The sequence below is a fragment of the Ahaetulla prasina genome, chromosome 7 (assembly GCF_028640845.1).
Source record: "Ahaetulla prasina isolate Xishuangbanna chromosome 7, ASM2864084v1, whole genome shotgun sequence".
Lineage (NCBI taxonomy): Eukaryota > Metazoa > Chordata > Lepidosauria > Squamata > Colubridae > Ahaetulla > Ahaetulla prasina.
Window position 1 is genome coordinate 30,788,949 of NC_080545.1, and position 27,602 is coordinate 30,816,550.

Genomic DNA, 27,602 nt, shown 5'->3' on the forward strand with positions numbered 1-27,602 from the left:
TAGTCCAGTTCATTTAACAGTTTCCAAAGTGTTATCTGTGGATAAGTCCTTGATCTGTATTGTACGTGATTTTTCTCCTTTCCTTTGGCTGTCCCAGTAGCTATCTTCTTAGGGTTCTCAGGCAGCCTAGCCATCAGGTGTGAGAGTAGAAGGTTTTCAACACATGCTTATGAGAAATAGGATTCATCCTGCAGGTTTACTATTGCAATAAGTCGCTCCTGGTATAAATTTCTCTGGATATGAAGAAGGATAGCTGGTGACAATTGTTATATCTGTTGGCTCCAATAAAGTCCTCGCGGTTACGACCCGCTTAAGCCCTGACAACAGCCAGGCAGTCCCTGATTGGGTTAGACGCGCTAGGATTAAAAGCGGGAGTTTAAAACCCTGTCATTGGTGTAGTTCCTGAGGCAGCGAGTATATAAGAGCTGTCAAGGGGGTTTTCGTTGCTACTGTTCCTCACACTGTTCAGTTAGTTGAAATGTTAATAAACAGTTGAGTTCCTGCATTGCTCGAGTGGACCCTTTCTTTACCCACTAACAACCGATATAATAACAATATTTCATGAAAGACACTGATTAATGATCTCTTGGAGTGGTAGAGGGGAAGGTGAACTCTAACTCACATCAGCTCTAACACATTTAGAAGTATGGTTTATTGATGCAGTGGCAGTGGGTTGAAAGAATGTCTGCAATTCAGCTCCTGAAATGTCAAGCACATATGTAAATGTCTCCTAAATACATGTACATTACTCATAGTTTATTTTTGGTTCTTCTGTTGTGCATCTCTAAATTGCTTTCCAAGAAAACATGATATCAAAGCAGCTCAAAGATTGCTTTAAGGCTGTTATATACATTTTCTCCTCTCAATCTGAATAATATAAAAACTGAATAGCTAAGAATATTTGACTACTGAATGCCAAACCCTAAGAAATACCAGTTTGTTAAATGGGAAACATAGGATCGTTAGGTGTAATCGGTAGATAACGGAATACACTGGATAGTAATTTGATAGTCTTGTTGTTTTCTGGCAGGGCTCTTTGTACATTTGCTCCAGGTGTATATCACATAGCTTTTCAATAAGATCTTATATCTTTCCTTTCCTTTCCTTTCCTTTCCTTTCCTTTCCTTTCCTTTCCTTTCCTTTCCTTTCCTTTCCTTTCCTTTCCTTTCCTTCCCTTCCCTTTCCTTCCCTTCCCTTCCCTTCCCTCCCTCCCCCTCTCCTCCCCTCCTCCCATTCCTGAAACAGCTGGGTGTTTTATGAAAATTAATTCATATATTCCTCATAGTATGGAGACCAAATTATAATATAAACAAAGTTTTATTTAGCCATATCATTTAACAAATTGTTCCATTCTATTCTGTTCCTTCATTCTAGTATTTTTCATCCCACCCTCCAACTGTCAGTGTTCTGTATCATCTGGGCACATTCAGTCTGCATAGGCTATTCTGGAGTCTTCTGTTTTTCTTTTCTAAAGAGGTTTTGTTATTTTGCAAATGTGGTGATTTTTTCCCTTAAGCCTGCTGATATTTGCCAATACTATAAGAGCATATGGATTGGCTATTTTGGTTATGTAGACTTAGATGAATACTGTCATTGAATTTGCAACTGGAAGAATGAATTTGCCATTTGAATATAGAATATAGACTCAGGTTTATAGGAAAGGCAAAGATTTAATAAGTGTCAAAACTGACATACATTCAAGGATTATGAGGCCATCTGTCAAGAATTCTGAGCAAGTTTCAGGAATTATTGTTCTTTCCCTTCCTTGCTTTGCTTTGTATTGTATGAACAGGTATACAGACAGTAAGGCCAGTTTGAGTCATTTTTTTTATTCAGAGTCAAGAAAATAACTTCTCTCTTGATAAATGTTATTGGTACAGAAAAGGCAAAATGAGAACCTTCTGGACGCTTTACATAAGAAAACAAAATTTTAGAATTTACTTTTCCACTGTGATAATTTATAAGTTTCCTTTCTTCGGTTGGCATCCAAATATATTAGACTTTATTTCCCATTTCCAACCAATTCAGGCGCTACTGTTAGAATCCATCATACTTGTACAACTTCAGATTGGCAGAACTAAGTTTCCATATTGATCTAAGTCACCATATATATTTATGTATTCTGGAAGACTTAAATTTTACTTATTAATACAGAATGGAACAAAATATTTTAACATTTGACATATTGAAAGATATTTTTTAATAATGGACCCAAAAGTTAATTTTAAGAGTGTCTGCTTCTATAGATGGCTTGTAGTTTAAAATACGTTATGGAAGAGTAACATGCTTTACTGGACAAGGCAGATATTGATCAGAAAGTGGATTTTAAAATGGCAAGTTACCAGAATATGGGGAAAAAATTGCTATATTGAACATACAAAAGAAAGTGCCTGATGTCTTAATGATTAAAAGGGTTATGCTAATAACAAACCAAGAGATTGTCCTGTATGCTCTTTTTATATTGGATTTACAAAAGAGCCTTCTTAAAGCATTGAAGAATTTTGTGAGAAGTTATAGAAAAAAAATGAAACGAATCAGGTTCTAGAACATTATTTGAAAGGACTGAAGCCCAATTTTATAAAAAATAAAAGGAGGGAATTTAGAGTAGGTATCTGATGAAGGCTAAAACAGATATGTTGTTATCTCTGATAATCCTTAATAGACTTTTGCTGATCACGAATAAAATCATGACTAAATTTTTAAAGGATATTTTTAATAGATAAGAGATGTAGGATAAGGGAAGAAAACTTTGAAATATTTTAAGAGAAAGTGATAGATTACTAAAAAATTTCGTAATTATGAAGGGTCATTTATTTATGTATTTCTTTTTTTCTTTATGATATTCTTATTTTTTTACTTCTATTTTTTCTATTTTCTTTTTCTTTTCTGCACCTTTTCTTTGTTTTAGTCTGTAGTTTTTATCCTTGTAATTGTAATTTTTAATAAAATTACTTTTTTTTTGATGTAGATATTAATATGTTTGCCTAATAAACGTGAGGAACATATTTTTCTTAAACGAACTGCATTTGTTGCACAGGCTGCATTGGGCTCCAGTTTGCTTCTGGGTCCAGTTCAAAGCATTGATTATGACCTTTAGAGCCCTATGTATCATCGGGTCAGCTTACTTAGTACAGGTCTCCTGTGTGAGCAGGGGGTTGGACTAGATGACCTCCAAGGTCCCTTCCAACTCTGTTACTGTTAAATGAATTCCAACTGGCAGTACCCAGGCAGAGAACCTTCTCTGCTGTTACCCTCATCCTGTGGAACATTCTCCTCCCAAGTGGGACCCCACCCTCCTGACCTTTCAGAAAGGTGTAAAAATATGGCTCTATGGCCTTACATGGTGCTCACAGAAGAGCATGCAGCCATGGGGATGATTAGCACCCTGAAAATCCTCCTCCCTCTTTTGAATTGACTTTTAATATTCATTTTTAATCCATTCTTGCCTTTGTAAATTGCAAATTTCATATACTGTTTTTATGTTTTAATATATTTGTCTTGTACATTGACCAGAGTCCCTCTGTGACTGGATGATGGGTGATTTCAAAACTTTGATAAATAAAAAACAAATAAAAATAACATTAAAACAAACAACTTTTAATAAAACAATATCAAGAATTATTAATAAAGTTAATGATTAAAATAATGTTCCAGTGTAATTGTGTGCCTGTTTTTATTTGCCCATCAGTTGTCTTCCTATTAATTGTTATGGAGCTTCTTGTACAGATTTTATATCTGTCACCTGGTATACAGTAATGATATGCAGAATTAGATTAATGGTTTATCTAACACCTGCACTATCAATGGTCAGTTCAGATGATAATCTTTCTGAATTAGAGTTTTAAGAATACAGTTTATTTTATCTGGATTATTTATTTATTATATTATATTTGTATACCGCCCTTCTCCCGAAGGACTCAGGGCGGTTCACAGCCAATAAAAAAACACAATACATAGAATACAAATTAAAAACTATATAAAAAACTGATTCAATAACGGCCTAAAAATTTAGATTATCAATATGATTCACTATATATCCAGGCTCTTCCTGATTTTTAGGTGCTGCCATCTATTTTTTTAATTATTTCTTTTGTCCTACATGTTTTTGCTGACCATCGGGAATCTCTTAAATGCATTTGACCAACCGTGTCATTTTATAGGGTTAATTACTTTATCCATGTCTTCAAGGATGCTAATCTCAAAGAACAATTTGCAGATAGTGTCTTACATATATTAATTTAAATGAAAATTTCTGTCTGATCTGGCTAAATTGAGAAATATGCAGTTTCAGTGATAGTATTGTTAGCTAGTTATTTTTAAGTATACAATTTTGGTGCAGGAAATGCTGCTGTGGACTTGCAGGGTATAATATTCATTTGAAATGTGTATATAATATTAGCCGAGGTAATGGAGAAAGAAAACAACCTTGGTGCAGCCAAAATAATCTATTGAAAGTTTGACAGATTCTATTAGAAGGTTGGTTAATTAAAACATACTAGATGACAAAAAATTGCAAGCTTTACATGGTTGAAATGCTGGTATTACATTTAAAATACATTTTTTAAATTTTGAATCTTGTTATAGATCATTTACTTTGCTTATTGTGAATTTCCTTGAATACAGTTTCCTTTGGGGAACAGTTGTATTTAAACTTAAATCTAATCTGAGTTGGGACTTTTCATTTCTCTAAGGAGAAAGGTTGTGTACTTATGATTTTAAAAATACAAAATCAACATTAAAAAAGAATTATTAAAGAACTATAACCTGATTTTTCTTATTATTTCCATTCTTTAAAAAAACAAACTTTTTGAATAGAGGAAGTTTCCTTGGCAACCACTATTCCAGCTAATTCTCCAGTGATATCATAATTGTATATGTAGCAATATTCTGTTACTATGGAAACAAATGTGATAAAACATCTGTATTTGTAGAACTGTAAAACAGTCTTGCCTATGAAAAAGGGAAAACAGCTGAAAAGTATGCATTTTTTCCTTTTTTCTAATGCTTTTGATGTCATGAAAAATGAATATCCTTGAACAACACGTAAAAACCGTTTATTCATGATCAAGATTCCTATAAAGACACATATTTCAGAATCAAATACTCAGAGCAAATAAATTGACATTGTATGTATTTGTATAATATAGTTTCTTGAAAATGGTCTCTGATTTTCATCTATTACAAAAAGAAATACCAAGATCTAGTACTGGTTCTCTTGGACTCACATTTTCTTCAGAAATGTAGTTCTTAGCGTTCTTCCTTTTTAGCTATGCCTCATTTGAAATCTCAGTTTGATCTTAAATTGTAGGGTAAGAACAAGATGGAGATGAAGTAGTTTTTCTCATTTTTTTTCCTTGTTCAAAGTCTGGATCTTCTCATAGCTTGTTCCTAATAATTTTAAATATGTGTTAGGCTACAATTTCCAAGGAATTTGACTTAAACAATCAGTGCTAGAATATTGTTTGGCGGATAGGTCAGTGCAATACTGGTAGCAATAGGAGGGAGGCAGACCTCCATAAAAACAGTATACATAATCCTTGCTTAACAACCGTTCATTCATCAACTGTAAAATTATGAAAGCACTCAGGAGAATTATGACCAGACCTTGAAGTGGTTGCAGTGTTCCACAGTCACATGATAGCAATTCAGGCACTTGGGAACCATTCAGTGATGGGTTGCCCCTGGTTCAGTCTGTTTCTTGCGAACTGGTAGTAAAACCAGCGGTAGGCTCCGCCCACCCGCCCAGATGTCATGTATGATCGGTGCATGCACAGAAGTGTGCATGCAAGAGAGAGCAAAGCGAGCGTGTGCACGTGATCCTGTTGCAAACTGGTAGTAAAGATAAGTAGAACCCACCCTGGAATCATTGTGCAATTATAATGGTCACAGCATCCCACAGTCATAAGATCATCAACCTTCACTACTGGCTTTTGACAAGCAAAGTCAATGGGGAAGTCAACAATAATGTAACATAAAGTTTAAGGATCACATCTGGAACTGTTGTAAGTTGGCATGGTCACGTTTATTCACTTTATAATTGTGTTGGTTCATGATGGAGTTGTCAGTCCCAATCAAGATTGTTAACTTATATGTGTGAGGCTGATGGAATGCAAATTTAAGAAGAAATGTAAATTTCTTTGTTTGCAAAATTTCTTTCAAACATTAAAAATGTTCTGGTCTGAAATGTTTTTTACAAGTATGTTTTAGAGCTGTGGTGGCACAGTGGTTAGATTGCAGTACTGCAGGCTACTTCTGCTGACTGCAATTTGGCAGCTCGAATCTCATCAGGCTCAAGGTTGACTCAGCCTTTCATCCTTCTGAGATCAGTAACATGAGGACCCAGATTGTTGGGGGCAATAGGCTGACTCTGTAAACAGCTTAGAGAGAGCTGTAAAGCAGTGTGAAGAGGTATGTAAGTCTAAGTGTTATTGCTATTGCTATTGCTATTGTTCATGTCACAATAGCATGCTACATTTCTGCTAATTTCATATCCATTTTACTTATGTGAAAAATTAGATGCAAGATATATGAGTGGGTTAGTCATGTCTTCAGACTTTGTGATGAAGGGCAGAGGAGTTGTTTTTTTTACTTCATTCCATGGAAACTATTAGTAATGTTGTTCCTAATGCAAAATGAAGAATAGAAAATAAATGATTGTAGAGCAACTCAGAATAGATGTAGGTCAATTTCTTCCAGAAATACCTAAGAATAAAACTTTTCCAAAATAGTACAATTTTGCATTGAGATTCCTGGATAAATAAGATCAGTGAAGGAGCAAATTAGTAGGTGCTGACCTGCTCCTCATTTTTTCTTTTTGCTCTAAAGGGCAATTATTTACCAAAACTGGTAAATGTTATCTGAACAATTATATGAACAATATAATGAAAAAATATACATATTTAAGTTTATACATTAATTTGTTATCTTTATGAACTACTGTATATTCTGTGCAGTAAATTTCGTATGTCAGAAAGAGATTAGTCAAGTTTTGATGAATCTTCTAAATGTATAATTCTAACTATAATTCAGACTTCAGTAAGAAAAATGTATTTCTAGCTGTTTGCTTATTCCATGACTAAAACAACTCTGAAATAGCCAGACTACATAAACTATATACAGTATGTGCTTGTATAATTATAAATGTCAGGACCTTTTCATATAATACTCTACTGTTCTTTCTCTCTTATAGTATTTTTATCTAGTATGTCAGCAACAAAATCAATTTGCTTTCTAGTTGATGGGAAACATTTCAAGGTTTTTGAAACACAAGGTGCTTGTGAGTCATGTAAAACTGATTTTTTTTCTATGGCCAGTCGAAGATACTATTACTATATAAAGACAAACTAAACATGCATTCACTAGAAAATGTTCCTTAAGTTGTTTGCAAGGAAAATGGTTAAGGAAGTTTCCAGTGAGTTCTTAATTGGTATGTTGATCTTGAAGGAAGTATTGGGTTTAGACCTTGGTTTCCAAAGAAAGTAACATTTGAGTATTTTTAGGAAGGCAATGAGTTTTAGAAAAAAAATGACTCCATTTGTTTAAATGAAATGTGACCTGCCTTTCTTTCCCTATCTCTGATTGTTAGACTTTTATTCTATGTTTCCTTCGGTAGGTTGAGTTGGTGTAAATAACATTGCCCCTTCCAGTTTTCCCCACAATAACCTTGTGAGATAGATTGGGTTGAGAGATAGTGACTGGCCCAAATAATCCACTTTGGTTCAGGATGGAATTGAACTTGTTTTGCTGACACAATTCTTTTCTTTTTAAGAAATGTCAAAGAAATATTAAATTTTCTACCATATATAGGAGACAAGCATTATGGATACATATTTCATAAATGAAAATGCCAGAGTTTCATGTTAGAGTCATAACAAAACTGCATATTAAATGTCTTTTGTTTAGCATTGATACACTAAATATAATGTTAAGTTGCTTTTCAAATAAGGGGTAGTTCTTATTTGGTTAATCGTACAGTTAATCTTGCAGTAGCCAGAGAAATCCATCTTTGTAGAATGGGCAGCTGATGATGTTCCTTGCCAGCTATGTCATCTTCTTTATGGCCATGCTAAGACCCCATAGGATGATTGAAAAAGTCTGTGGAAAAGAGTTTGAAGCAATAGAAAAGTGGGAGTATGGACTGGATCTTAGATACCAGAAATTCACTTTTAAATTGCATTTTTATTGCTTTCTGATGATCTGGGGAGATTTCCCAAAAGTCCAAATATTGCTTATAAACTTCTGATTTTTATCTAAAATCTCACCATGTACAATTGAATTTATTTTTAAAAACTCAGAAGATTGGATTGTTGTGCATGCAATTCTATAGAAGGGAAGTATTTGTGTAAACTTCTTATATTTAGATCCTAATTACATCTGGTTGAAAATATCAAGAGGATCATATGTATTTTGAATGGTGGAAGCATCTTGGCAGTGGAATGATAGAAGTGAAGATAGTAGTAGTAGTAGTAGATAAATGAAATAGTTTCTTCCACTTTCTCAACTGTGTGAGATGGGAGGATGAGGATGGTAGACAAATATTAAAAAAAAAACATTTCTAACTATACCTGACTTGTACCCATTTTAAAAGCCTTATTTCCTAAGATTTTCAGAAACTATATTTTCAGCCAAATGATTTGTGCTAGCCATGACTTGCAGATAAGGTCACAAGACCAAGAAAGATGTGAACTTGACATAGTTTTCTCTATGACTGCTGTACATTGTTATTGTACAGTAGCCTTCCATACTTGTCACCTCCACTCTTCCCTGACAATATTTCTAAAATGATTTGTGTCACTGTCTCATCAATATTTTTTCTTATCTGAAATCTGCTTGAATAAAAGGTTGTATGAGTTGGTTTAAATCTAAAACATATACGTATCTCCAGACTGGTGTATTTATCCACCAAAATTTACTTATATGACTTGGAGCATGTTGTTTTACTTGCACCAGAAATTGGAGATCTACTGTAGTACTATGATTTATACAGACTGATCTTTATTTCTCTCTCTCTCTCTCTCTCTCTCCTTCTCCTCCCTCCCCCCTCTCTTTCCCTCCCACCCTCTCTCACTAAAATTGCCCCACTTTGACCTTCTTTGGTATAACAGAGAAAAGAAAAACGTTGCCAGCTTTCAATATTTTCTTATTAAAGCCTGTATTAATAGAATTTTGCATTATTTGCTTGTGACTTCAATTTCCTGATTGGGCCTCCCTTGAAGGGCTCGCATATATTTATATATTGTTTGTTCCACACTGAATGCTACATATCCCAATGGCATTTGATGCCATTTTTTTAAAATTACCAATTAGAGAACAATTATTTCTATATCCATAAGACTGATTAAAAAGCACTGCTGACTCTATTCAACTTAAACATGCCTATCTTGTCTTCATGAATACTCTTAAAAATCTTGATTCTACAAGGGCACAGGAGTGCAAGTTGTGTAGCACTGACTGACCAATCTCTTCAATATTAACAAAAAAACCTTGGTTGGCAAAATTTAAAAATGAAGGAAAATAATAAACTTTTTTTTTTTTGATGAATAGAGTACATAAAAAAGCATGTAAATTTATTTGCCCTAGAAGCCGACTGACTTTCATAAGTACTACTTTAACAAAATCTTAAGATGATTTTTGGCACTTTTTATTGATACTTTTAAAAAATCCTATTTATAAAATAGTGAGTTACTCTCTGTTAATATTTACTTTTTGTGTTACTTATCATGCTTCAAAAGTGACATGTTATAGAGATAACTGTCACAAAACATACATATTCTAAAATGTGTTGATTTATTATTAAAGACTCTGAAATAATTTGTAGTCATCTAAACATGATGCAGGATGTTGATTGCTTTACAGCAGCAGGTATATGTGGTTGTTAAGTCTGTGAATATATAATTCAACTATCATTAATTATTTGTGTTTGTCTCTTAATTTAATATTTCAGGCACGGAGGAAAGAGGTTTTTATCCAGGAACGGTATGGCAGATTTAATCTTAGTGACCCATTTTTGGCTCTGCAGCGAGATTATGAAGCAGGGGCTGGTGCTAAAGAGAAGAAGTCTATCTGTACCAACCCACTCTCTATTTTGGAAGCTGTTATGGCGCATTGCAGAAAAATGCAAGAGAGGATGGCAGCTCAGTTGGTTACTGCAGAAAATAGGCAAAAGAAGGTATCCTTTCTATTATTTTCTTTTCTAGATGCTTACTAGAAAAATAGGGATTTTTTTTTTACTCATGTCAAAATAGACTTCTGTTTTAGTGGTATTAAATGTATTTTATTATTGATGGTGAAATGCTAATAGTAGAATGTAAAATAATAGGGTTGAAAAAGACCTTGCAGGTCTTCTAATCCAAACCCCTGTTCAACCAGGTGAACCTATATATTCTAGACAAATGGCTGTCTAGTCTATTGTTTAAAACTTCCACTAATGGATATATTGCCTTTCCTCCCACACTTCAAGGCAGCATACACATATCCACCCTCAAATTCCATCCTCAATGGTTTTCCTGAGAGGAATGACTGGCCCAAAATCTCTACAGTTCAATAACTCCAATTCTAGTCCAACACCATAACCCTGGCTCCACACTTTACTTTAACTGCCTTTGGCAAAAAGAATTGTTTCTGCTACTATTTGTGGATAGGTAGAAAACACATAAAACTTTACAGGTAGCCCTTGAGTTATGACACAATTGGGACTAGAATTTCCATTTCTAATTTACAGCTAGGAAGATAATTCTACTGAGATAGAGAACTATTATCATTCACAATTATAGATGCATAATATTACAGGTAGTCCTTGATTTACAACCACAATTGAGTCCAAAATTTATGTTATTGAGTGAGGCAGTTTTTAAGTGAATTTTGCCTCATTTAACAACCTTTCTTGCCACAGTTGTTAAATTGAATCACTGCAGTAGTCAAGTTAGAAACATGGTTGTTAAGTAAATCCGGCTTTTCCATTGATTTTGCTTGTCAAAAGATTGCAAAATGTGATCATATGACCCTGGGACACTATAATTGTTAAAATATGAATCAATTTCCAAGCATCCAAATTTTAATCATGGGATCATAGTGATGCTGCAATGGTTGAAAGTGCGAAAAACTGTCATAAGTAACTTTTTTCACTGCAGTTGAACAGTCACTAAATGAATTGTTGTAAGTTGAGGATTATCTGTAGTGTATCCTTTCAAGATTTTTCAGATATAATTTTATTGTACAATTCAGCATCCCTATTTAGGAGGTCATACCAGATATGCTTCATGTGAAAGACAAGGAATATCCTTTTTGTGAATATACAAGTAGTACTTGCTTACTGAATACTTTGTTAAGTGACTTTGTTAAGTGACTCTGTGATATCAGAATGGTTGAAAAAAAACATCTTTGTGACAATTCTCACATTTATGACCATTGTAGCTTTGTGGTCATATGGTTGCTATTAGGCATTTTACAACCAGCAGACATACATGACAATCACAGCCTCCTACAGTCATGTGATCACAATTTTTTGTGCTTCACAACTGGCTTCTAATAAGTAGAATTAATGGGAAACATGGAAGTGAAACTGAAAGTTGTGATCATGTGACATATCAATGATGAAAGTGGAAGTGCAATCATAATTTTCTTGTGGTCATGTGATGTTTTTCTTAAGGGGCTTGGATCCTTAGCAATGGAATTGCCAGTCCTAATTTTCACTAATCAAGGATTCTCTGTACTTATTGCCTAATATGGGGTGCCATTCTAGTGCACTTCTGCTATAAAGTTAATCACCAAATTACATGAGCAAGTGGTTAGATGAGAGAAATGATTGTTAGCCTCACATTGCAATTAATAAGGACATGCATTCAATTGCATAGCTACTAAGATGATTGGCTGAGCAGGGACAAAAATAGCCAGAGAAATGATTGAAGCCTGGGAAACAGGCCCCTTGTCAGTCAACAGAAGTGCTGATTTATCACTAGCTTACCAAATACTTAGGAGCTGAGGGCACAGCAGCACTAGGAAACAACAATCAATGATTGGCCATCAACACCCCACTCAAGAACTAAAAACAACACACAACCAGCCATAAGATAAATACTACACATAAAACAGCCCAGTGCAGACATCTTGGAGATTGAGAAGTTCCCCAAGGTTGGGCTCCAGCATAAGTGGAAAAGTTTGGAAAGAATAAACTTCTGGTTCCAGTGACTGACTCAGATTGCATCCTATGTCAAATATTTCTCAATGACCAGCTGATCTGTAGAATAAACCTTCAGGGCACTTTCCAAATACAACTGATTTCCATTTTTTTGTACATTTTCAATCAGAATTCTTCCAAATATCTCCCTAGTCATGACAAACAAACTAAATCCCAATAAAATTAGAGTTAAAAGATGGGGAGATTGGGAGCTAGATGTATTGGGAGAGATGTGGGATTGCCTCTTAATTCATCAATCATTGTAATTCTTCCCTCCCCTTTGGGGCCCAGAATTTGATCCATAAAATACTGATCAATCAAACAGAGGATCAAGCCAGTGGCAATGTTACTTCATGTGTAATGCAAAATATGTATAAGGTAAAATAGAAGAAATTGCCACTTACCCATTTCACAAATTCACCATTCTTTCTGTATTGGAATTTCATCGGTGAATATCGTATAATACACATTTGTGATCTGTGATCCTTTGGAATATATGTATTTAGTTTAGGCTCAGTACTGTAGGGTTAAAAAGAATAACATTGACCATTGGTTTATGTCTTGTTACTTTTCATATCATTTTTATTCACAACCCAATTGCAAGATACATGTAAAAGTGTGTTCAACCCAGTCTGTGACAATTTCACAATGTAGTATGTTATAACAAACCACTGGAAAAAAAGCAAACAGCTTATCTGTACAAAGTACAAACACCTTATTAGGGAGTAAGGAATCTTTCCATTTTTCCTTTTAGATTTCATTTTAAAAATATATTATTTAAACATTATCAAAAGTTATCTGTCCTCTTTTCTTGTTCACCTTACCCAATGGTCTGAGTTGTGTAGTGCAGTATGATTTTAATATTTTTAAGTGGCTTGCTAGATGCAGAGTAGAAATTTTTGAAGGGTTAGTTTTCTACACATGAGAAAGTTTGCTTTTATTATTCCTAATTGTATTGATGCTGCTATCTTTCATCCCATCTTCTGGCTTACAAACATTTGTGAGATCTTCTGGCTTACAAACATTTGTGAGATGTTGTGAGAGTGTCACTCCACAGACAGACTGACAAATCTAGACGTTCGTCAGAGATGACACTGGCACACTGACTGAAAATTTCATTGGAAAGGCATTATCACACCGGGGGGGGGGGGTTACAGGATTCAAAAGGCCTCTTGTTTCCTTTATATGACACCAATAAAAATATCCAGTTTCTGTAACTCTGATTTTTTTACCTGAAATATCCTTTGTTCATTAAGAAAATAATACATATCATTTTTAAACCCACTTTATAAGTTACTATATCATGTATACTCCATTTTTAATTAATTTGTGCTATCGAGTTGGTGTTAGCTCTTAGCAACCACATCAGTAAATTTTTTACACATGATCTATTCACAGCCATACCTGTCAAGTCTCCTAGCAGTGCATCCATCACTACTCTAATTGAGGTCATCCACTTAGCTGATCATCTTCCTTGTTACCTTCCACCTTTTCTTGCATTATAGACTTCTCAAGGGACTCAGGGCTCTTTGCATAATGTGTCCAAAATACAATCATTTGAACCTAGTAATTTGTGTTTCAAGAGAGAATATTGGATTGATTTGTTTTATTATCAATTTTTGGTTATCTTGGCTATTCAGGGCATTTTCAGCAGTCTTCTCCAATACCACATACCAAAGCATCAATATTATTTCTATCCTACTTCAAAGTCAAACTTTCTGTTCACCTGGAAACCTGGTGCTAAGAAAATTCTGATCTTTATAGATACAGACATATCATGGTATCCGAACAGCTTTTCCAAGGCCTTTATGCCTGCTATACCAAGTGCTAATCTAAAATCTAATGCCCTATCAAATCCTGCTCCTGTCAATAGCGGTGTCCCCCAAGGCAGCGTTCTAGGACCAACACTCTTCATATTATACATTAATGACCTCTGTGACCATATTATAAGTAATTGTGTTCTCTTCGCCGATGATGTTAAACTATTTAACACTACCAACAAAACGGCTACCCTTCAAAAAGACCTTGACTTTGTGTCGGAATGGTTAAAAATATGGCAACTCCAAATCTCAACCAGCAAATGCTCTGTCTTACACATTGGAAAAAAGAATCAAAACACTAAATACAAGCTTAATGGACATTACGTTGTAGATGACCCTCACCCCATTAAACACCTTGGAGTTTTCATATCAAACGATTTAAGTGCCAAAGCCTACTGCAACTACATCGTAAAAAAGACTGGGTTAGTTTTTTAAGTTTATGGGTTTTTAATGGGTTTTATTTCTAAATTTTAATTCTGGCCAATTTAATAAGTTTTTTAATAGTATTTTAATTGTATTTATAGTGTATTATGTATTTTTACTTGGCTGTGAACCGCCCTGAGTCCTTCGGGAGAAGGGCGGTATACAAATTTAAATAATAAATAAATAAATAAATAAATAAAAAGGCTTTAAGAGTTGTAAACTTAATCTTGCGTAGCTTCTTCAGAAATATTACGCTACTAACCAGAGCATACAAAACATTTGCAAGACCAATTCTTGAATACAGCTCGCCTGTCTGGAACCCATACCTCATTTTGGACATTAATACAATTGAGCGTGTCCAGAAATATTTTACAAGAAGAGTTCTCCATTCCTCTGAATACAACAAAATACCTTATTCCACCAGACCTGAAATCCTGGGCTTAGAAAATTTAGAACTCCGCCGCCTTTGGCATGACCTGAGCTTAACTCATAGAATCATCTGTTACAATGTCCTTCCTGTTGAAGACTACTTCAGCTTCAATCGCAACAATACACGAGCACACAACAGATTTAAGCTTAATATGAACCGTTCCAATCTTGATGGCAGAAAATATGACTTCAGTAATGGAGTTGTTAATGCCTGGAATGCACTACCTGACTCTGTGATCTCTTCCCAAAATCTCCATAGCTTTAACCAAAGACTATCTACTATTGACCTCACCCCACTCCTAAGAGGTCTGTAAGGGGCGTGTATAAGAGCACCAGCGTGCCTACCGTTCCTGTCCTAATGTTCCCCTTGATCGTATCCAAATCGTATAATTATTTCATGCTTATACTTATATATATGCTTATATGTCGTATAGTTATTTCATTCTTATGTTTATATATACCGTTCTGACAAAATAAACAAACAAACAAACAAATAAATAAATAAATAAATAAAACGGGCTATCAAACTTTCGGACCTCAGGGACCACTAAACTCATAATTTTAAATCCCGCAGATCACTAATATGAATTTTTTAAAAATATAAATAGTATTTAGTGCAATATAAAAATGCAAATAATTTTTCTGTGGACCACCAAAATTTTCTCGTGGACCACCAGTTGGTGACCACTGATCTAAGACATACTGTAAATTTATTTTGTCACTGTGTGTGTGTGTGTGTGTGTGCGTGCATGCACGCACGCATGCAAACAAATCCCTGCACTTTACTTGAGAAGATTACAGAAGTGATTTGCGAGAGGGAGGGAGGGAGGGAGGGAAAGAGAGAAGCAAGCAGCTGGCTTCATGCCAATGGCAGAATTAGAACTTAAGATCTTTTGGTTTCTAGCCTGATACCATAACAACTGCACCAAAGTGGTTCTTTTGACAGGGGTGTGTGACACTTAAAAAGTTGTCTGGAGTGGCAGTTGCACCGCCATGGCTGCTTTCTTTACTTTCTACACCCTATGACACTTCTATTTAAGATCATCTTCTGAAGGTCGTCTTCTTGTGCTCCACCAACAGAGGAATGGGAATGACTACCAAGAGATCTTTTCAGTAGTGCTTCCCAGCTGGCTTCTTTTTCTTTATGGAGCAGGAAGCAGATGAGCCAAAATCCTGTCCTTCATCTCTGGTAGCAACATGTCATAAATGGTCCCACATGCCAGGGCATTTGTGCTGTTTCTGGTTTTATTCTGTTCTAAACTTGTACTAGTAAAATGCTGAGTATTTTATTATTTGGTAAGTAAACAAATGCATTCATATAATGAACGTTATTTTATTACCGGTAATTAAGTATACTTAATGTGGAAGGTCCTAGATTCTAGAGCATGTAAGTGGAAGAAAAAACTGCTGGTTTTAAAATTTCAAACCCAAGGTATTTCCTATATCTAAGCATTAGACATTCAAATTTATCATAATGCCAATGAATGTCCAATAGAAAGCTTTTGTGATTTGTTATCCCAATGGTGAACATTCTATCCTAAAGACATTGTCTCCTGAGTAAAGACATGGGCGATCTTAAATATGGCCATGTTGAATTTTTAAGCGGTCTCAGATGCACTTTAAAGCATATGCACAGGAAAGTACAGAAATGAGTGTTAAATAATTTAAATACATAAGCCTATGGCTGACAAAACATTGTTTTCATTTGATAACCCTTTTGAGAGAAGTGTAGGATTTATTTCTCCTTGATTATGTGTTTACTCTTGAAAGTTTATTAGAGTCATATTTGGCATTGAATTGAATTCATTGACTTATTTGCTTGTGGGAACAATTACAATGACATTCAAAAATATGAGAATTACACTGTGCCAGCCAACAAACATGCCTGCCAACTCTAGCTTGTTAGGAAAGGAACAAGTAAATGTCCTGATTCAGATATCCTGCAAAAAAACAAATCACTAAAGAAGCTTCTATTTTAGAGAAATAATTTATACCAGCAAGATAAGCAAACTGAGTATTTGAGCAGTAGGACACCAATATATTTTTTGACAATTTAAATGTTGCTGCGTCTGAAATCTGTGATACTACTTACTAGATTTGAAGGAGAAATAAAACAGTTTTCTAAGGATGGAGATAATGTGGAGCTTTACTTTCATCTATTTTAGTTCTTTGCACCCACCCAGCAGTGGTCACAATAATGTAAGTTTCTACTGAGATTCCCAAGCTTCTCAATGTGAAGCATTGATAAAAATCATAAGAAGATTACAGGTACTGTACTTCTTGAGTTATGACCATTCATTCAATGCTCAAAGTTACAGCAGTGATGAATGAATGGTACTTATGCCTAATCCCTGAAGTTTGTTTATTTATATCTCAGTTTTATCCTATTTACCCTAGAACAACAACCCTATGTGGTGGGTTGGGCTGAGAGAAAGTGAGTGGTCCAAAGTCACCCAGTTGGCTTTCACTTCTGTGCAGGACTAGAACGCATAGTGTAAGGACCAGCTTCTCCTCCCCTTCCAAGAAAGTACGAATTCTTGAGAACTTTGTATTTCAAAAGGAATCTTTTATTGAAAGGTAGGAAAGCAAGTCAAAACTCAAAGCAGGCTCTGGGGTCCCTCAGGGCATGTAGTTCAGGATAAAGGAAATTAGGAACCCCTGCCCACCTTCCGATGTGGATTCCAGCCAATCTGCAGGTGTGAATATGAATTGCATCAGCCTCTGTGAGAAACAGATATGAAGAGTTTCTCAAGGTCATTTTACAATCCACTCATCCCCCCCTTTTCCGAGGTGTGAGATTTCTTCAGGGATTCCTGGTGCCAGGCAACAGTTATAAATCAGGGTAAAGTTTATACAAAGAGGATCAGGCAAGAAATTGGATACTTAGGATACATAGGAAAAGAACTAAATGTGATACTCCAAATCCCCCCCTTCTTCCATGAAGAATGGCAGATACATGGATCTGACACATAGTCTGATGCCTTAACCACTACATCAGATGGTTGTTAAATTAATTAGAAGTCATGGTTGTTGCAGCACCCTTGTGGATGGATATGTGATCAAAATTCAGGTGCACTTATATCCACAGCTGCATTTCAACCCCTCCCACCTGCCTATCTCTATCCCCACTTCTGCACTTTTCCCCATCCGCCCCCCAGCTGCCCCTCACCATCTTCTTGCTCTCATTACTCACCAAACTCACCTGGGCTGACCCTTCACAAAACAGTTGCTGGCCATGTGACGCCTTTTTCCTGAGGTCATATTTGAGGGGTTAGGCTAAGCACACCTCATCAACAGTGGAAGCAAAAAGACTTCCACACCTCATCAACAGTGGAAGCAAATGGTCACCTGGGGCCGTGGAGTGCAAGGCAGCCAAGGCCTCAGAGTGCAGAGTGGTGAGGGTAGCTGAGAGTGGGATTTTACGCCACATTGTGGGCTGGGCTGAATTGAGCTGGGCTGGGCACTGGGGCTTTGGGTTGGAATGGCTTGACTTGAGGTGAGATGTTGGCTAACAGCTGGTGGCATTCAGTTAACAATAGAAATGAGGAATGATAGGATTGCCATTACTAAATAAGGTGGTCACATGATCTCTGTTAGGAAATCATTATTAGTCTAACTAGTTGGCCAGGCAATATATAAACCAATTATGTATGTTTGCAGTAAGAAATGTATTATATTGCTTTAAGGCTGTGCTGCATCATCATGCATCCTGACTGGCTGAGCTCTGTAGCCAATGTACATAAGGAAAGCTAAATGATGGCTTGTGGGGACTCTACAGCATTGTTACCTGATGATATGCTGCAACTGTATATTAGAGCTCTATGCATGATCATTGCTTGATCATGGCTATTTACTGATTCCTCAATATTTACTGACTGTTGTGTATTGAACTGTGTTCCTAAAGAAGATCCGGTTTGTTGTGCAAGTCTACGTTTGGTAAGAAGACTTGGTATTTGTAATATCCCTGGACTGGCTTTATATGTGTATGATCTGGATTGTTTTGGACTATGATTTTGCTTTTCCCTAAAAGTCAAGTAATATCAAACCCCAGTAGTCTGTGTAGTAACTGTTACTGTCCACAACCAGTCTCAGTCGCTTTCATGCTTAATCTCAAAGGGTACTCTGCTCAATAGTCCACAACCTTGGTTGTGAGCCCAGATTACCCTTAACAATCTCAAACTTTTGATGGTCACTAAGTGACCATTTCACTTAGTGGCAAAAATTCTAGTCCCAATTGCTGTCATAATTTAGGACTACCTGTACTTCTGTTTGTGCCCCATCATACTTCCTCATACGTTCTTACACTTGCGAAGAATGATACTTCAGAGATTCTGATGCCTAACCTGACAAAGTAAAAGGTAATTGATGTGCCCCTCAAAAAGTATAATAATAGAAATTATTATCGAGTCTCAGTGCTGAGAGAGTTGTTAATTGCAGCCGGATATAAAAGTACCATGATTCTTATTACGACAATAGGTTTCTGAGAACTGGAGTAGCCACGTACATCTATTTTATCTGGAGGTATAACTTGATAGTCCTGGGCAAACTCTACCACTTGAAAGACTTCTGGTAATTCCAAGCAATCCTGAGGTACAGTTACTCCTTAGAGCAGGGGTGTCAAACTCGCAGCCCGCAGCCTGGATATGTCACGTGCTGGCTCCCCCTCGCCCAGTTTAGCAAAGGGGAAAAAAGTTCAGATACATCACGTGATAACACTGTGATGATGCGAGTTTGACACCCCTGCCTTAGAGGGATAGATAAGTATTTTGAGACACTACTGAAAATATACATTCACATTATTGGTTTGAATAGTACATTTTTTAATATGTAATAAATCAAAATAGTAAGAAAACACGCAGAAAGAACTGAGATATGAACGAAGGCAAATATACATTTTAATGTATATTGTATAATGTTGCAAGATTTTATCTGGGTCGGTCACCAGGGCCAGAGTTTACTTTTCTGAGGTTTTGGATTTGTACTGGAGTCTGCAGCTGGGATCATTTTTATCAGTTTTGTCCTTGCTTATCTCTTTGAACTTTCTGGAAAACCAGCAAAACCAAATCTTTCACCCTCATTTAAACTTATATGAAAACTGACTATTGGCAATTGTTATAATAGTTTGACTATTGTTCAGATACCATTACTGCTTCTGAATATGCACTAAAATACTTTAAATATTTCTTGTGGTAATGAGGCTATTCTGCATTTCTTTGTAGTTGGAAATGGAGAAATTACAGCTACAAGCCCTTGAAATGGAACACAAGAAGCTCTGTGCGCGGCTGGAGGAGGAGCGTGGGAAGAATAAACACGTTGTATTGATGCTAGTGAAAGAATGCAAACAACTATCTAGCAAACTGGTAGAAGAGGCCCAGAAGTTGGAAGAAGTTATGACTAAATTTGAGGAAGAGAAAAAGAAAGCCAGGGAGTTGGAGGAATCTCTTGCGGTGGAGAAACAACGGAGCACACAGATGGAAGCCCAAATGGAAAAGCAGCTTTCTGAGTTTGACACAGAGAGGGAGCAGCTGCATGCCCGCCTCAGCAGAGAAGAAGTTCACACAAGTGATCTCAAAGAAGAGAGGGACAGAATGAGAAAAACAATTGAGCAGCTCAGCAAGGAAAGTGATGTGAAACTCCACCTTTCTCTTCCACGGAGGAATAAAGAGAGAGGCTTCGTTTCTGTCTCCACTGAAACAGAGGGACCAATTTTGAGGACACTTTCCTGCCAGACAGATGCAGTATTAATAGACAGTGGAAATGAAAGTGTTAGAAAGTTGCCTTTAACGGTACCCATAAAGCCTTCAACCATCCACCCTTTGCTTTCGGGGCACGCAAAAGTGAATGTATCCTCCAATGCAGCATTTGTGAAGCCCGTCATTGATAGGCATTCATCCTGTAGCGACCTTCTTTTGTCTCCTGTAACTTCGAATCTATCTCATAGTCAAATACGAATTGAGGAGAATGGACCAGTGGTTTCACCTGATTTAACAAGTCTGCCTTCCCCATTTCCAGATCATGTTGCATCCTCTCCAGCTCCCAGTATAGCATCCCAAAGCTACTTGCAAGCATCATCTGTCCCTTCCCCACATTCTCCATCTGTTAGCACTATTGGGCATCATGGTCTGAATCCACGAGTCCAGGCAGCTAGATTTCGATTTCAATCCAATGCTAATGATCAAGATCAAAATGGAAACACGACTCAAAGCCCTACATCAAGAGACGCCTCACCCACAAGTCGAGACAACCTAGTTGCCAAGCAGCTGGCTCGGAATACGGTCACCCAAGTCCTTTCAAGGTTCACGAGTCCTCAGGGCGTGGCACCTGGACGTCCAGGAATGTCACATTCAATAGATGTTGGCACTTACCCTCCCCCAATTAGCAGAATGAGTTTAAAGACTCCCAGTGTTTCAAGGATTGACAGAGGAAATCCCCCTCCTATTCCTCCCAAAAAGCCAGGTCTTTCACAGACTCCGTCTCCGCCACACCCACAACTTAAAGTAATTATGGATAGTGCTCGCTCCCCTAATATAGGTGCCAAAACTGAAGGCAAGCTCCTGGTTTCATCTTCTTCCTGTTCACCTCAAGGAATCAGGATAGTAAATGAAGAGGTTATGTCTAGGTCCTCACCACAGCTGCCACCAAAACCAACAATAGATTTATCTGTGGCATCTGCAGGCTGTGCCATTCCATCCATGGACATGCCTCAGGTGGGTGCCTGGCCTTCCCCGTCCCCTGGACTGAGCCAACCTGCATGTTCTGACAGCTCCTTTGTCATTCCCACCACCATTGCCTGTAGCTCTTCCATAAACCCTCTTAGTGCTTCATCCTGTAGACCATGTGATTCAGACAGCCTCCTGGTAACAGCCTCAGGTAAAGAGTGATGTACCCACTAAACTCCTTCCTTTTTTTACATTGTCATATAAATATATATTTATTTCTCCATAGATTCCTTTCCCCTAAGATTTTCTTTTGCCTTTTCTCTTCCTTCCCTTTTTTCCTATTCCTGTGTCACATTGCACTTCCACTTAATGCCTTCCTAGGTTTCAGGGATATGGGAAATTCATTTGCTTTCATGAATTCTGGTTATTTTGTACAGCCAACTTTTTTCTTTTTCCAAGGAAGTTGAAGAAATATCTTGGAGGCACTGTCTTAAAATTAGAAGTATTTTTCACATGTTGTTTGGTATTGTAATATGTGGGGGGGAGTCTGTTTGTTTAATCCATCCCTTTGCAGTTCTTTCCTCCCTAAGAATTGAGGGTACATTTTTCAAAAGAACTCCCAGTGCAAAAAGTAATAATAATAATAGGCCAAATAAAGAGAAAGGTCAGAAAATCCTTTATTGCTTTTGCTGTTCACCAGTCTTTGCTTCATCTTTGTTAACTACTTTATCTGATAAAAGAAAGCTGCCAAGAAACAGAATGATTGAAACATTTATATCCTGCCCTTTTGGAGAAGAAGTGCTGCTCCTAGTCAGTTATAGCGTTTAAAAATGACAATTTCATAACAATAACCGTACAAAACAAATTGGCCAAAGAGAGAAGGTCAACTGTTCTGTGCTGTCTGCAATAAATCTTCAGCAACTGTTAAAAACAGCGAAAGGAGGAAAGAGCATTTCGCCTGAGTGGGATAAGGTGGGGATTTTTTTAAAAAAATGAAAACGCTTTGTTGGTTTTGTGGTGTGTTTTCTCTACTTTTCAGTAATTTATTTCTATAGCATTATGCTATAGTCATTGTAGTTCCCAAGGGAGATTTGCATTAAGGGAACCAGGTGGAACCAGGCTGCTTTTATGCTATATACCCTTAATGGCTTGAAAGATTTCTGAAAGATGCTGCGAACACGGCATTTGCTTGGTAGCAAGGATCTTATATGTTGAGCTCTTGTTTTGAGCAAGGCACTGATAGAATCATGTAGCCCTGTGTTACATAATACAGGTGGTCCTTAACTTACAACCACAATTGGGATCAGAAATTCTGTTGCTAAGCGAGGCAATTATTAAGTAAATCACACTTGATTTTATGAACTTTTTTGCCTTGGTCATTAAGTGAATCACCATGGTCATTACATGAATTGGACAGTTATTAAACAAATATGGCTTCTCTATTGACTTTACTTGTCAGAAGCTGGCTAAGAAGATCACAAATGGGGATCACATGACCTGGGACACTGCAACCATCATTCATATATGCCAGTTGCCAAGCTCCCACTTGACCATGGGGTTGCTGAAACAGTCATAAATGCAAAGACCAGCCCTAAGTCACTTTTCTTCAGAACCACAATTGAAACTTTGAATGGTCACCACCATTGTAACTTTGAATAGTCACTAAACAAATGGTCACAAGTCAAGGGCTTTGAGCTGAAAGTCAAGTTTGCAATAGCTAGCTTCCTTATTGTGTGGGCCCAGGAGAGTCCCTTGGGGATTATAATAAAATAGAAGCTATCTTGCAAATATTTGTGACTGAGAAAACTTTCCTTTTCTCTATCAGTTCTATGTTACAGTAATTTTCCAAATGAAATTTTGCAACTTTAAGAATGTAATTCTACAATCTAGCATGATTTATATATATATACACATACACACACACACACACACACACACACACACACACACACACACACACACACACACCTACCTGTCTCACTAATTTGCTCATGCTTACTACACATCCAGCTCTGATCTTCAAAACTTTGGTATATCAGTTTAAATAAGGATCATTCCTCTTATGAAGAGTAAATTCAAATTATAATCTGGAAAGTAGTAATGCACATCAAAATGATGGACAGCATGACTCTTTAGCACCTAGGATCTGATATGACTAGAAAAGAATCCCTAAAATAGGCGGAATTGCTCTAATATTTGTCTAATGTATGGAATAGAACATTAAGAAAATATTCAATTAAAATTACACACTTTTTTTGTGGTGGGGCTTTTAGAAGCAGTGCTGGATTTTTTTTTTGTAACGATCAGCTTTTGTTTGAATGAAAATGAAGCAGGAAAGCACTTAATTTTATAACAATTTCTAGAGATAATTTAATGTCACATTTTCAGTAAGGACAGACCATGAGCAGATATATGATGTGCTTGCACAAGGTTTCTACTTCCACCTTTCTGCTGGAGAAGTGTTAATTAATTAATTAATTACTATAAAACTGAGTGGGTGGCCTGATTCATTATACATTTGGTTTCTTACAGGCTCTTTGGGAAGATAAAGCAATAAACTAAATAGAATTAAGTTAAAGTTTTCTTCTATGTGATGACATTTGTGGTCTCTGTTAAGATTTAGCAACATTTAGAACAAGTAATAAAATAAATTGCATTAATTTTAGGAATCACTGTATATTGTCCTTAGATCTATAATCCAGTACTTATAGAAATTTATTAATAGCTCTTCAGAACAATCTGCTGTAGGGCAACTGAAAATGGCTATAAATTATAGCCCTAACTAGTCTTTGCCATTTTATTCACAAAATCCTTACACTTCCAAACATTTTTAGCGTGCAATATTCTGAGAAAATACTTTTTTTCATTTGCCTCCAGATATTTCAGAGTTACCTGACAACCAGCTTATCAACTAGGTATGCGGTTGCTTTAAAACTTATTAAAAATAACAGTTGACTTCAGTTAAGCATAATTATTTTTTCAGTCTAAAATGCTTTAAAATGTTTTTTGTTCTAAACCAGTGGTTTCCAACCTTTTTTTGGTCATGCCCCTCTAAGCATCTCTAAAATCCTGATGCCCCCGGTCCCCGACATATGATTCTTACTTTACTCAAAATGTGAACTCTACTCACACGGAGGAAGTCTACAAGGCCATTAACTTGGTTTAAACAAGGTTCAAATTGCCCCCTTTAAAAATCAGATTGCCCCCCTGTGGGGCGTGGGCCCCACGTTGGGAACCACTGTTCTAAATTCTGTGTAAAGTCTTAGTGCTTCATTAAATGATCTTCAACTGAAGGTAGAGTAATCATTCTGAAAGGATCTATTAGATTAATCATATAACTATAGTTGAACCTATCGTGGTTATGCTTAGGTTTAATGTTTTGCCATATTTAATGTTTTGGTAGTTTAAATAAGTCAATGTTTTTGAGTAATTGCTTCTCTACTTTCAGTGGTAAAAGCAGACTTAAATATTGTTAGTGGTCTGTTTTGTTTTGATAAAACCAGGACAGTGTAACATCTAAAATTCCTATTCAGCAATTAATAACCAAATGGTTCACATATTAACCAGGCCTCTGGGGGTATGAAATACTCATATTGCATAATACTGTATTTACTTTTCATGTGATGATTGCAATTCCACATGGTTTAAGGCATTCTGATTCTTTCCCTCACTTGTGATGTCATGTGAATTAGGGGTTTTGCCCAACTTCATGAGAATATGAAGGGTACTCTGTATTTGCATGCATTGAGTATTCTCAGTGCCATCACTTAAAGAAAGTGAATCTGGCATAGGACCACATTTGCTTCTTATGTTGAGTGTGTCCAGTCACATTCTGCTGCACCCCCAAAAATAGCATAGGAAGCTATTGGAGGCTTTGCTTCACTGATCTAGAATAAATGTCTAGTCTTTATCAAAGCTATTAGTTATCTGGGAGAAAATGAGGGGGGGGAGAATTTGTAGCTCTTTACACCTTTGTGAACAGACTATCATCTTTAAAATTTATTGTCTATAACTCTTTATAGAAGGTATTTTGAAGATTAGCATAAAGTTTCTTAAAACCAATAAATGTTAAGTTTATAATCAAGAAAGAGAAATTTTACAATGCTCTGATCAACTGAATTTCCCATTCCCTGAGCTTATATTTTCTTTTTTCTTTTCTTTTTTTAAAACATCCTTTCAATCAACCTACATGATTCCATGTGGTTTGTTTCTAATATAAATAATTACAGGAAAGTTTGGTAATGAATTCTTTATTAACCATCTCCACAAACTGAAGCTGATGCCAGAAGCTGTTTTTTCTCCTTGTTCCCTTCATTCTTTATCACTGCATGCCCAATTCTCCTTTCCAGATGCTTTATGTTTACTAACTTTTGCATATAAAGTCACAAAGCTTATTTGTGTTTCCTAATTTTATTACACAACTCCCTCGCTGTATTCAAAGCTCCTGCTTGTTTATAAGATCTTTGAATTTAACATGGATTGAACATTATACTTAATTAATATGCAGTGCAACTATTACTACATGATTTTTAACTGCTTAATGTTGTTTTAGAAGACTTTCTAAGGTCTGTCATGGGGCTGCTTCATTCATGTGTTGCTACATTGAACTCAGGTTTCCTTTAAAATATATGTGTGGCCCATATTTTGCGTGCAGCAGTCTACCTGTAAAGTTTCAGGGATTTTTCATAGATACTGAATTCAACATTGGAATCCTATTAATTGCAAATAAGCTTATAAAGAAGATGAAATGTAAGCATTGGCAAGAAGAACAATGCTGTATAATTAATAACCACATAGCCCATAGTACTCAGTTGACCTTAATAAATAACTGTGTTCCTGAAATAGAAATATTTTTCAGAGCTTTACTCTCAGCATTGTTTTCTGTGTGGTCACTACAGATAATTCTCAACTATTGATGACAATTGGGACTGGAACTTTTGTCCTAAATTGTTGTGGTTGTAACTCCAGTTTGTCCAAATTTTATGACAATTTTTACACTGATCATTAAGTGAATCCAGTTTCCCCAATGTGTGTTGTTTGTAATTTTTTGTTTCTGGAAATCAGCAAAAAAAGGCCGCAAATTTCATTTATGTGACTGCAGGATACAGTCTGTCATACATGCTAGCCGACAAGCACTCAAATCGTGCTTAAGTGATTATGGGAGTGGTGCAGTAGTCATAAGTGTAGGTCACTTTTAAGGCCATTGTAACTTTGAATCATCATTAAGCAAATGGTTATAAGTTGAGAACCACAAACCCATGCTATCATCTGATTGCCGCAGTTCGCAATAGTGCTAAATAAGATATTGATGCTGAAAGTTTATTTTCTTTTTCTCTCTCTTTTGATATTTAAAGGAAAAGCATCATTCAATACTGTAGGGAATTAGGAATAAATTCATCATTAAATTCAGTCCATAAAAATAAGTCTTTAAATATGTGGCAGACGGTGAAGTGGGTTGGTCTTCTATCATATATCTGCTTTGATTTACTGCTAAGAATATCATCATAGCAAGAATGGGTTGCTTCCACAATAATCATATTACCTAGAATTCATCATCCTTGTTTATTCCATTTTTTTAAAAAAATGAAATTATTTGTCAAGTCAGTGCCCACCACCATATTTTCAGAACCAAACTGGATTGCTTTGAATGAGAATAACAAGCTCAAGGACTCTATTGTGCAAACATAATTTGATGAAGAGAATAAAAGTTACAATGATTGTATAATTGTTTCTATTATTTGTATTTTAAAAAGTGAAGCATGAATTATAATTTGGTATTTAACATGAAGAAAATAGCTGATTCTCTCCACAAAAGTGGCCTCAATCAATCAAACTGAACTATGAAAAATTGAGACATATTCATCAAAGTTCTAATCAAGGGAAACAAAATGGTTTAAACTACAAAAGTATTTCACCTGATTGTTTTGCCTATATTCTGTTTCTTATTGTTTCCAATTATGGTTAATGATTTTGATTTTTTTAAAATATGTGATAGAAGCTTTCAACAGTTGCTTGTAGTTTTGTAGATAAAAGAAATCTTGTGAAATTCACATAATACGGTTCTGTCTTGTTTCCTTGATGAAACACCAAACTTTC

At 36.1% G+C, this 27,602-nt stretch overlaps 1 protein-coding gene across 1 annotated transcript in view; it reads left to right on the forward strand.

The window, feature by feature from the left end:
- CTTNBP2 (cortactin binding protein 2) overlaps positions 1-27,602 on the forward strand; it is a 122,440-nt gene that overhangs the window by 36,141 nt on the left and 58,697 nt on the right. The window contains exons 3-4 of the mRNA XM_058190212.1: positions 9,944-10,168; positions 20,067-21,717. Of these exons, the coding sequence (XP_058046195.1) occupies positions 9,944-10,168; positions 20,067-21,717 (1,876 nt within the window). The remainder of the gene's footprint in view (positions 1-9,943; positions 10,169-20,066; positions 21,718-27,602) is intronic.